General features: G+C 40.5%; 1 protein-coding gene across 2 annotated transcripts in view; it reads right to left on the bottom strand.

The window, feature by feature from the left end:
* Positions 1-278: 278 nt before the first annotated feature.
* Positions 279-12,515, bottom strand: part of pard3ba (par-3 family cell polarity regulator beta a) — a 364,154-nt gene continuing 351,917 nt past the window's right edge. For both annotated transcript variants that reach the window (XM_041781937.1, XM_041781936.1), the window contains one exon: positions 279-1,625. In XM_041781937.1, coding sequence (XP_041637871.1) covers positions 1,232-1,625 — 394 coding nt within the window. In that variant the 3' untranslated portion in view covers positions 279-1,231. The remainder of the gene's footprint in view (positions 1,626-12,515) is intronic.

Raw genomic sequence — 12,515 nt, forward strand, 5'->3', positions numbered from 1 at the left:
TGAATGCCTCTTTTATTGCCACTCTTGCTGCTTTCTGCCCATTAGTCACTTTTCACTCATTTATGCCATGTTTTTACTGCTTTTTGACCATTTTTGCTGCCTGTAGCTCACTTTTTTCTATCCAAATTTGCCATTTTTTACCCAGTTTTTCAGTGATTGACTGGTGACCAGTCCAGGGTGTACCCCACCTCTTGCCCAATGACAGCTGGGATAGGCTCCAGTCCCCCATGACCCCCAACAGGATAAGTGGTTTAGAAAATGGATGGATGGATGGATACCCAGTTTTTGCAATTTTGTGCCAATTTTGCCCCTTTTTTTACCCAATTTGCCACTTTAACTTTTTTTTTTTTGCCACTTTAACCCATTTTCGCACCTTTTCCCCATTTGATTGTGAATCCTGCAAAGGTATTTTTCAACTTTTTGGCTCTTTAGTTGAGCAGGGTTGAGTAACACTGTGCTATCTTGTCAGATAAAAAGAAATTATCATTGGCCGGCTGATTGTGCGATATTTAAAATAACAAAAGGCAAACTTAACTGAAATTTATTTCACAATTCATCATTATAAATACTGGTTATATCCTCAAAATCTCTGTATTTTTTCTCAAATGTGGCCCTAATACCTCGTGGTATATCTGCATTAAAACATTTCACAAATATACAGTAAATCCATGGTCCACGTCCAGATAATCAAAGGCAAAAATACAAAAAAAACAAACCAGAGAACAAAGAGTGATTGCAGGATGTAGAGGAAGTCCAACCAACACAAACATCAAGGACAAGAAGGTACTTTAAAGGGGTGTTACTTCCTCTTCCTGTTTGTCCACTCCAGCTTCCTGTGTCTCCTCTGGTCGAGTCCATCCCTCTCAGCTTCCTTTAGTTTGTGCAAAAACTGCAAGTCAGCACATCCTTCCTGCCCTATCTGCTGGGATAGAGTAAATCTATACAAGTTTAAATTAAGTTTATAGGATATTTAGTAATAATCATTTCTACATTATAAAATCCTGTCAAAATAAGAGCCTGCTGTTATAAACATGGCACATTTGCAAATATACACAGGCAGCTGTTGATTTATGTACACACAGGTCCATCAGCTCGTTTACTCTCTCCTAAAATAAACGCCATTATTGCTTAAAGGGCTCCTGATCAGATAAATTAATCTATAGGCAGTTCATGTGACATCACACATGAGCTTGGGGTGATTTCTATTCTTCGTGTGACTGGCTGAACTTCCTCAAACCGTCCCGATCACCGGGTTCTTCCGCCGTGGATCAGCTTTCCGTTCATCCCCGTATCCGTAGCGCTCTTGGCTGGCCACTCGGTTCCTCTCTGGGCTGATGTAGCGTCCAGGGCTCGCCTGTCGGTACCCGTCTCCTCGCCCTCCAACAGCTTCGTAGTACTGCCGCCCTCTGCGGCCAGCTGTGGGTGAAGGTGGGACATCCTGCCTCATTGCGGCACGGTGCTGTGACTGAGGTGAGGGGTAGTAACGCGGGTTGTTGGGGGCCTGGTAGGACTGAGTGCCCAACTGGGGGAGCGGCACACGGCTGGGGACATTCGGGTCCTGGTACTGGGGGGCTGGCTCTCTTGGGACAGGTCTGGAGTGGGTGGGATAATCGTAGGGATCCCTCCTGGAAGACACAAAGAAGAAAAGTAAACACAAAAGCTGATTTCATCTTTTTAACTGCTTTCTGACACAAAACCTTGGCCTTGAACAATCCCTGGAAGTTTGGGGTTTTGTTTCTGACTTTTGATTTCTGGATTTATTTAATATAGCTGTTGTTAAATTTAGCTTTTATTCTAGAAAATACAGAAGGCAGTATTTAACACCAGTTTAAACTGGTTTAAAGTGCCACAGACCCCCCTTCACAGTAAGCCCCCTCCTGTTATTCAGTTTACGTGGCCTTGGCAGGATCGAGTTGTGGGGGAGACATGGATGGAGAGATGCCAAGAGATAACAGCAAATGCCTTGGTAAGCATATCTGAGGAGAGAGTGTGTGTTCAGCCTGTGTGTGGAGGAATGGGTGTCTATGAGTGGGCGTCTCAGGGGGTCTGCAGTAACGAGGCAGCCAGCTGGAAGTCTCCGGTTCCCTCCCACTAGCTCCGGGTGATTAGGGGCTAAACCCCCGGGTAAGGCGACACGCGGGACTCCGGGGAGAAGGTAGGAGGAAGAGAGGGGACAGGAGAGAAAGAGAGAGAGAGGGGGGATAAAGATAAAAAAGAAGGGAGAGAGAGAGGGCTGCTCACCTTTCAGGAGACCATTCAAATGTTTTCCATCTTATGTGCTGTTTCCAGTGATGAGAGACACACATGACCAGCGAGTCAGCAAATCTAAAAGTCACATCTTCATCTCTCTCACTACTTTAAAAAGTGTTAATCTGTGGGAACTGTATCAACACCAAACAATTTTTTCAACCTTTAACATTCAAGCTGCCTTTTCCATTGAATGCCACTTTTCCCCATTTTTGCCACTTCTGCCTATTTTAATTACTCATTTTTTGCAACATTTTTACTGTTTTTGACCATTTTTGCCACCTGTGACTTATTTTTAATCAATTTTTGCCACTGTATCACCCCAGTTTTTGACCATATTGTCACTTTTGTCCATTTTAGTCTCTTTTTATTCATTTTTTGCCACATTTTTTATTTGAGTTGGTTCAGTAAGACTGCTGTAACCCTAACCCTGCATGAGCGTCTCATCTAATGCTCATAATATGCATGTCTAATTTGTGCAGAATCAAGAGAATAAAGGGCTCACCTTTTTTCCATGAGCCTCACACGTCTCAGCCTAAATAGACAGGAAGATTATAAAAAAAGACGTATTTACCTTGTTTGCCATTTGTTACTAGTGACCCAGGTGAAAGCCAGACTAGTAGAAACAGGTAAGATAAACACAGTACAAGCACACTTCCTGTTTGTGCTTTCCAAAGTAAAAGCCCCGTTAAGCATTCAAAGGGAATGCTGACAGTGGCCCTGATGAAGACCTGAGTAGGTTGTGACAGGTCGGCTATTTTTAAACGTATGTTTCCATGTAATTTCATAGAAATCCAACAGTGTGCCTCGGACAGCTTTTCTGGAGGAATGTTGTAGTCTGAATTATTTTATAAGACTTTTTTAAATTGAACTCTTTTCTCCGTTCACAACATGAGCTGAGCCCAGGTTAGCATTTCTCTGCAGAAACTCCCTTTATTGTACAGAATGCTTCTATTCTGAAGTTTTCCTGGCTAAAAAATGAATCAAGTCACATGACCCCCTAAAGGTTCATGTCAAATAATTAATCCTCGAGTATGTGGTATGAAAACAATGGTTTTACTGCTCCCTACCACATCAGAGCCTTGAATCGCACCACCTCCATTGTCTGCCCCATGTATTCACAACACCAGAACAAGATATGGATAGCTGTGTGGTTTTGCTCAAAATCCAGGCCATAGTTTGTCAGCAGCAGTAAGCTCTACGACAGCACAGAGACCTGAGTGGGTGCCAGAGTGAGTCCCTACGTATTATTGCTTCAAATGTATATCAACAGTGTTTTTTAAACAAATTGCTTCCGCTCAGATGACACCGTATCATCAGTAACAGAGCAGCCAAACACATTCCAGCCGTTTCCTCTCAACCCTTCAACAAAGGCTCTCACTGCAGTTATTAAACAGAAGCCCTGAGCTCACAGCCTCTCTCTTGTTCTGCAATCGTATCCGTGCGTCTCCTCTGTCCGCTCAGCACCTGTTGACTGGCAAATTAGAGCGACTCACTCACCACAGATTACACACGGCTCCGCTGTGTGTACGCCCGAGTGAGCGGGCTTCCCTGGAGGATACTCAGGGACTGACATGAGGAGGGTTTCTTTTAGTGTGTATTTTCTGACCACCCAAACAGGATACACAGGTGGTCTCAGGAATGAACAGCACCGCCTCGTCAGTCAGCAGGAGACGGACACATGCACACTTTTCCAAGGCTGGAGATAAGAAGAAACGGCAGCAAGATAGGAAGCCGAAAAAAGGAAGAAAAAAGGAATATGAGAGGTAGAAGCAGATTAAAACAGAATTAAGACATATAAAGAAAGAAGCAGATGTGGAGGGAAGCGGTATATTTCTTTATGTAAAGCTCAGCAAGGAGGGGAAGAGCTGGAGAGAGAGACAGAGAGAGAGAGAGAGACGAAGGTCAACTTCCTCATTAATCCAGATTAAACGCTGAAGGCCACCAGGGGAGGCTCAGAAACGGAAAGAAAGAAAGAAGGATGAAGTGATGTAGGAAGAGAGAAAGGGGAACACCTGGGTCCTAAACGTCTCAGGGCCACCCAGGAACCTCCGCCAGCATCAATTTACCCCCTCTGAGATCTTCACTTTCCACATTTTCCACTTGAATATTCATCTTTCTGTCTCCCTCCATCACCTCTGTGACCTCTCCTCTTAATATCTCCCCGTGCACGCTGTTATTTAAATACCAGCGTCCTTATTGCATCTCCTCTCTCTCATCCACAGCCCTGTTCTTAGCTCCTTCAAGGTAATAATCACAGTAAAGCAGTGATATGAGCAGGAATAAATTAACGGAACGTGAACCCGTCTCCTATTATATAGACTCGTGCACACATGCATGACTTCAGCTCTGCATAAACAGAAATTTACATAGGAGAGGATATCTACAACCAAGACATATGTGCTTATTTTTCTGCATATGAAGCACATTTTATACGTCAGCATCTAAATGGCATGCCTTTCTTACCTTTAACTATCCTGATAGGACATTAAACCATTACATTAGAAAACTGGAAATTCAGTTTTAATAAAGATCAGCTAGGCAATGTGCAATAGCCTCACATGTTTCCTGAATTTTATGTTTGTAGTTTCATGTCATATATACTATGTAATTTTTTTTAAATGTAATGTCTAAAGCAGTGTTACTCAACCCTGCTCAACCAAAGAGCCAAACTGTTAAAAAATACCTTTGCAAGAGCCACAATCTAAGTGGTGAAAAGTGGCAAAAATGGGTTAAAGTGGCAATGAAATAGTTAAAGTGATGAAATGGTCAAAAAGCAAAAAAGAAGTGGTGAAAGATGGCAAAAGCTGATTAAAAAAAAAGTTACATGTGGCAAAAATGGTCAAAACAGTAAAATGTGACAAAAATGAGTAACTAAAATGGGAAAAAGTGGCATTCAATGGCAAAAGGCAGCTTAAATATGCAAGAGGGGACAAAAACTGATAACAAAACACAAGTTACAGGTGGCAAAAATTGGTCAAAAATGGTTAAAATGTGGCAAAAAATTAGTAAGAAGAGACAATGATGGACAAAAGTGGCGAAATGGTCAAAAACTGGCAAAGAAGTGGCAAAAAATGGGTGGAAGTTGGCAAATATGGGGGAAAAAGTGGCAAAATTGATTAAAAAATGAGTAACAGGTGGGAAACATGGTCAAATAACTGTAAAAACGTGTCAAAAAATGGGTGAAAAGAGACTTAAAATGGCAAAAATGGGGAAAAAAAAGTGGCATTCAATGGAAAAGGCATCTTAAATGGGTGAGAAGGGGCAAAACATGGCAAAAAAGTGGGGAAAAATTGCAAATAGCAGGAAAGAAAAGAAAAAAAGTGAAAAAAAAGAAAAAAGTGGCAAGTGGGCTTAAAAAGCTGTAAAAATAGATTAAAAGTGGCAAAAAAAAGGGGGAAACATTGCAAATAAGGTCAAATGGAAATATACAAACAAATAAAGGTTGACAATTTAAGCCAAATGTACAAGAGTGGGAAACAAACTGATTGATGGATAATTTCTGGGGTCAAATTTGACCTTTTTAAAGGTTTTCTGGGGGAAAAATATTTCAAATAAAGACATAAAAGAGCCACAAATCATCACTAAAGAGTCACATCTAGCTCAGGAGCCACGTGTTGAGTATCACTGGTCTAAAGGGACCATAATAAACATCAATGCTGCTGTTTGATGTGTTGTACCAGAGTTAGCTTAAAGCTAATTTACATCTGCAGTCCCTTAGCGGGTCAAAATTAAAACCTCTGTAATAAAACGGATCACAAAGACTATGAAAGCTAAAAAGAGCAGTAAATCACCCACACAGGCACATAAACACAGTCAGGCTGACAGCAGTGGTATAAAACCAGTGATTACAGAGCCGAGGGGTTTATCATTATAACCCTAATTCCATAAAATTTGGGTCGCTCTGTAAAATGCACATAAAACCAGAATGCTATGATTTGTAATCTTATAAACCAGGTTTTATTCCCAGTAGAGGGAAACGACATATCAGATATTGATGGCAGCAACACATCTCAGAAAAGTAGGGATGGGGCAAAAAAGGCTGAAAAAGTAAGTGGTTCTAACAGCTGGAGGAGAGTTTTTGCAACTAATTTGGTCAGTGGTACTTAACCCCGCTCAACCAAAGAGCCTAACTGCTAAAAAAATACCTTTGCAAGAACCACAATCTAAAAGGTGAAAGAAGAGGTTGAAGTGGCAATAAAAATAAGTTAAAGCTGGTAAAAAAGGTTAAAAAAAAAAAGGCAAAATGTGGCTAATGTGGCTCCAGAGCCACACGTTGAGTATCACTGGTTTAGGTTAACTGGCAACAGGTCACATCACTGGGTATAAAAGGAGCATTTTAGAAAGGAAGAGTCTCTCAGAAGCAAAGATGGGCAGAAAATCACAAATCTGTGAAAAACTTAATCAAATGTTCCTGGATATAAAACAGCAAAGACTTTGACTATCCCACCTTCTACAGTCCATAATTTCACCTAAAGATTCAGAGAATCTGGAGAAATCTCTGAGCTACAGATGAGGCTGAACGTCAATATTTGATGCTTCTGATCTTTGGGCCCTCAGGCGTGAAAAAACAGGCATGATTCTGTACTGAAATCACTGCATGGACTCAGGAACACTTCCAGAAATCATTGTCTGTCAACACAGTTAGCTGTGCCATCCACAGACAACAGTTAAAGCTGGATCATGCAAAGAAGAGGCCATATGTAATCAGGATCCAGAAACGTCACTGTCTCCGCTGGGCCAAAGCTTTTTCAAAATGGACTGAGGCAAAATGGAAAACTGTTCTGTGGTCAGTTGATTTAAAATGTGAAATCCTTCTGAGAAACCACAGATGCTGAGTGCTGTGGACTAAAGAGGAGAGGGAGCATCCAGCTTGTTCTCCTGGCTCAGCTCTAAAGCCTACATCTCTGATGGTATGGGGTTGCATTAGTGCCTATGGCGTGGGCAGCTCTAACATCTGGAAAGGAACTATCAATGCTGAAAAGTAGAGAGAGGTTTAAGAGCAGTGATAGTTAACCTGTGGCTCTTTGTGATTATTTGTGTCTCTTTTGTGTCTTAATTTGAAATGTTATTCTCACAGAAAACCTTAGAAACGGGAAACTTTGACCTCAGAAATTAATCACATTAATCAATTTGTTTCCCATACTTAGAAGAAGGCGTAACAGACAAATTTAATAGTCCCATTTATACAATTTTTTGCCTTTTTTCACCTTTTTTTTGCCACTTTTCACCCCATTAAGCTACCTTTGCCAGAAAATACAACTTTTTTCCTAGTTTTTGCCAATTTTTGCCACTTCTTTTTGATACTTTTCCTAATTTTTTCCATTTTTCACCAACTTTTTGGCCACATTTCGCCCATTTAAGCTATCTGTTGCCATCAAGTCCCCCTTTTTTCCTATATATTTTTTTGCCACTTCTTTTAGCCACTTTTATCCAATTTTACCCTTTTTCAACATTTATTGCCCATTTAAGCTATATTTTGCCATTAAATAGCTCTTGTTTCCTATTTTTTGCCATATTTCACCACTCTTGACTGCTTATTGCCCATTTAAGTCACTTTTCTCTCATAATTTGCCATGTTTTTGCCACTTTTGGACCATTTTGCCACCTTGAACTTATTTTCATTGCTACTTCAAGCCATTTTTTGCCACTTTTCACCTTTTAGACTGTGGCTCTTGCAAAGGTGTTTTTCAACAGTTTGGCTCTTTGGTTAAGCAGGGTTGAGTAACCCTTTAGAGCAACATACGCTCCCATCCAGACAACGTCTCTGTCAGGGAAGGCCTCGACTATTTCCATTTGACAATTTTAAACCACACACCACATCCATCTGAAGTGGCGTGCCTGCAGTCCAGACCTTTCACCAATCAGAAAAGAAAAATTCAGCAGGAGACCCAGGACTGTTAAGCAGCTAGAATCCTAGATAAGACCAGAATGGGACAACATTCCTCCCCCAAAACTCCAGAAACTGGTCTCCTCACTCCCAGATGTTCACACTGTCCCTACTTTTTTGAGATGTGTTGCTGCCATCATTCAAAATGAGCTAATATTTTTCATTCCTGGTAAAATGTCTCAGTTTAACATCTGACATGTTTTGTTCTGTCGTGAATAAATTCTGGGTTTATAAGACCTTCACATCATTGCAGGTAGAATGCATTTTTCTTATTTACATTAAACTCAGTGACTTTTTGGGACTGAGGTTGTAATCTGAGTGGGAAGAAATGTTGAGATTTAGTTTGGAAACAGGTGTAAATGCTGGTTAAAATGCTTGTTTCCTGGATGTCTGAGTGATTAATGGATGAATTTCTGTGGTGCTGAGGCACACAGATCTTTGACCCGTGAATGGCGCTGCCTCGTAGTTGTGTGTAATGTTGCCTTTTGTCTGCTCATATGGGACTCTTTATGTTTCTGCAGGGAGGTGAGAGTTTTTACATGAGTTCACATGCACTGGAAGTTTCTGGTAGAAATGTGATCTAAACTTGTTTTCTCAGCAGCTTGAAGCGGTTTAATGTTGGCTATTATTGCACAAACATCAGAGGAAATATTTTGGTGCTTGCTGCACAATAAGCATTTGTATATGTGTGTGTTCTGCCAAACAGCTGGGGGATTAGGGGGTCCACGGGCCTCAGTGACCCACAGAAAGCTCCTCATCCTGGGGTCACACAGCTGCTTTCAGCCTGCTTTAAAATGAAGGGAAGTGAATGTGTTTAGTGTGCGGTTTGTGTACAAAATCTTTAGTCTCACATAAATTAGGATTTAATTCAGCAGATCCAAATAAAACATTCCCATTCTGTGTGAGTCAGTGAGGAGAAAGCAGCCAGAGCAGAGCTCATGGCTGTGCCAGAATGAGATCTGCTGTTTACTTGTTCACTTACGTAACTTCATCAGAAAGTTTACGATGAGGAAGAGGAAGAAATACAAACAGTGACTGAATTAAACCGTCAAAACAAGGGGGAATTATAAAAGACAGACTCCATTTCCCTCCCATTATGCAAAAGATCAAGCTGGTTTATGATCTGTCACCAAAGCACAACATGTGAGTCCCAGTTTGGATGGAATATTCCCTCCAGAGTTGTTCCTCCTCACCAACAAAACATGCCAAACGTGGCAGATTCCCGCCGCTATAGAACCGCTCTTAATGACAATTAAAGGAGCGCCGCCAACAGCGCTAATCCATCCTGAAAGGAGCTGCTGACACGGAGACGCACGCAGACAGTAGGTGTGTTTTCATTCGGCTGTCAAGTCATCGTAACGCACACTTTTGAAACGTCAAAATAAAAATATAATAAATATACGGTATGCAAATGAGACGTTCCCCTGAGTGACGCTTAAACAAATAAATAGGTTTGACTTAATGTCACAGAAGAAGAATTGGAAGTCTTTAAAGTCTGGATTAGTACTCGCTAGGTTGTTGTTTTTCTCTGTGATTATTTATTCAGTCTTTCTTTACAAAGAATAAGCGATTTTCTGCACAAGTACCTCATCTTCTTGCCTTTTTAAAATCATGTCTACTGGTAATTTGGTAAATTTTCGAACATTTATGAATAAAATCAAAATATAATGGTATTCTCTGGTTTCCACTTGTTCTACATGGGTTTGAAAAACGATTGTAAAGCTTTCTAAACTAAATAATGATGCCTTTATAGCAGTGATACTCAATGCCTGTCTCTTCTGTGAGGATTTGTGGCTCTTTGTCTTCATTTAAAATGTTTTTGGCCTGAAAACCTTAAAAAAGATAAACTTTGACCACAGAAATTATCCATTTCAAGCTACATTAATCAGTTTGTTTCCCACTTGTGTGCAGGTGGCTTTAATTGTCAACCCTTATTTGTTGTTTATATTTCCATTGCCTTTATTTGCAATTTTCCCCCCTTTTTTGGTCACTTTTTATACATTTTTATGCTTTTTCAGCTCACTTTTGCCACTTTTTTTTGCCACTTTTGGACCATTTTTACCTCTTTTATCCTGCTTTTTGCTATTTGCAATTCTTTCCCCCTTTTTGCCAATTTTTGCCACATTCGCCCATTTAAACTGCCTTTAACCATTGAATGCCACTCCCCCCCCCCCCATTTTTGCCACTCTTGCTGCTTTTTGCCCATTTAAGTCCCTTTTCACTCATTTATGCCATGTTTTTACTGCTTTTTTGACCATTTTTGCCACCTGTAACTCACTTTTTTTCTATCCATTTTTGCCATTTTTACCCAGTTTTTCAGTGATTGACTGACGACCAGTCCAGGGTGTAACCCACCCCTCACCCATTGACAGCTGGGATAGGCTCCAGTCCCCCCGTGACCCCCAACGGGATAAGTGGTTTAGAAAATGGGTGGATGGATGGATACCCAGTTTAGGCAATTTTGTGCCAATTTTCCCCACTTGACTGTGGCTCTTGCAAAGGTTTTTTTTTTTTTTTTTTTACTTTTTGGCTCTTGAGTAACACTGCTCTATCACAGTGGTTCTCAATGTTGTGGTCAGGACCCCCATGTGGGTCACGAGACACTGAGAGAGGGTCACAAGATGCCCTAAATAAAACTAATGATATTTTTAAAAATTATACTGTGTTCACTTTACACTAATTTTAACACATTTTTGCCACATAAAACCCATTTTTTCCCATTTCAAACCCTTTCTACCTGTTTCTGCCGCTTCTAAACTAAGTCTTGCCACTTTACACTTATTGCTGCCTCTGTTGACCCATTACTGCCTCTATTAACCACTTTTTACCACATTTTACGCCCATCTCAACCACATTTCACTATTTGATATGCTCATTTTTGCCAGTTTAACCCATTTCTGCCACTTTCTCCCCTTTTTTCTGTCTTAGATAACCCTTTTAACCAGTTTAGATCAATTTTTCATTCCATTTTAGCAAATCTCCCACCCATTTTTGCCAATTTAAAGTAATTTCAGCCACTTCTTGATTCCCCTTACTATGATCTATGCCAGTTTTAGCCACTTACACCAATTTTTGTCAATTTTTGCTTATTTTTTGCCATTTCTAACCAATTTCTGCTACTTTTAAATCCAATTTCACCACCTTTTCCACCATTGTTCTGACAGTATTAACCTATTCTTGCCATTTTTTAACCCATTTTATTTCTGTTTTGAACAAAATGGATCTGAACCCATTTTAAGGAAGGCTATCTACCATAAAAATGAAGAAAAAATGTACTTGCTTCTTCGGTAAGAGTGTTTTTTTTTTTCAGGTTAAAGCTCTCCCATTTATCCCCCCTTATAGGCGGCCTTAACTGCACAAGACTATTCTAGAATATGCATGGCTGTGTTCAACCACCTTCAGGTACAGTGGGGGTCCCCAGTCTCTTGCACCTTTGTTCTTGGGGTCCTTTAAGAGCAAATAAGATGATCAAGGAAAAGACAAAACTTTCCTAGTTTTTCTTAATGCCTTTCAGCAGGTGGAATCCCCTAGAAGCCGTTTACAGCAGCAGATCTAGAGCTTGACATCACTGTTTCCCCTGCAAAGTTTTACAAATATTTCAAAGGCAGTTAAAGAGAGAATTCCTGGACCTGATGGATTATGAAGAGATATCAAAACTAAGGGGAGAAACAAGAAAGTAAGAAGAACATAAGTTTAGTTTAGAAACAGCAACATGCTAAAGCGTAACGTAAAGACAACCCAAGTAAATACAAATGCAGTGTCTAAATGATTTTTTAAATTTTTTTAAAGGAAAAAATCCAAACCTATCTGACCCTGTGTGAAAAAATAATTGCCCCCTGAACCTAATAACTGGTTATTCCACCCTTGGCAGCAATAACTGAAATCAAGCCTTTGGGATAACTGCTGATGAGTCTTTCTCATGGCTGTGGAGGAATGTTGTCTCACTCTTCTTCTCAGAATTGTTTTAACTCAGCCATATTCAGGATTTAGGTCCAGACTTTGACTTGGTCACTCCAAAACCTTAATTTTTTTTTTTTTTTTTTTTTTGAGCCATTCTCGCTGGGGTACATTTCGGGTCGGTGTCCTGCTTCATGACCCAAGAGCGCTTGAGCTTGAGGTCATGAACTGATGGCTGGATGTTGGCCTTCAGGATTTTATGGTAGACAGCAGAATTCATGGTTCCATCAATCACAGCAAGTGGTCCAGGTCCTGAAGCAGCAAAGCAGCCTCAGACCATCACACTGCCACCACCATGTTTGACTGTTGGCATGATGTTCTTTTTATCAAATGCTGTGTTATTTTTACTCCAGATGTAACGGGCCGCTCACCTTCCAGAAAGTTCAACTTTTGTGTGGTCAGTACTCAGAATATTTCTCCA

The sequence above is a fragment of the Cheilinus undulatus genome, linkage group 24, assembly GCF_018320785.1.
Source record: "Cheilinus undulatus linkage group 24, ASM1832078v1, whole genome shotgun sequence".
In the NCBI taxonomy this organism is placed as follows: Eukaryota; Metazoa; Chordata; class Actinopteri; order Labriformes; family Labridae; genus Cheilinus; species Cheilinus undulatus.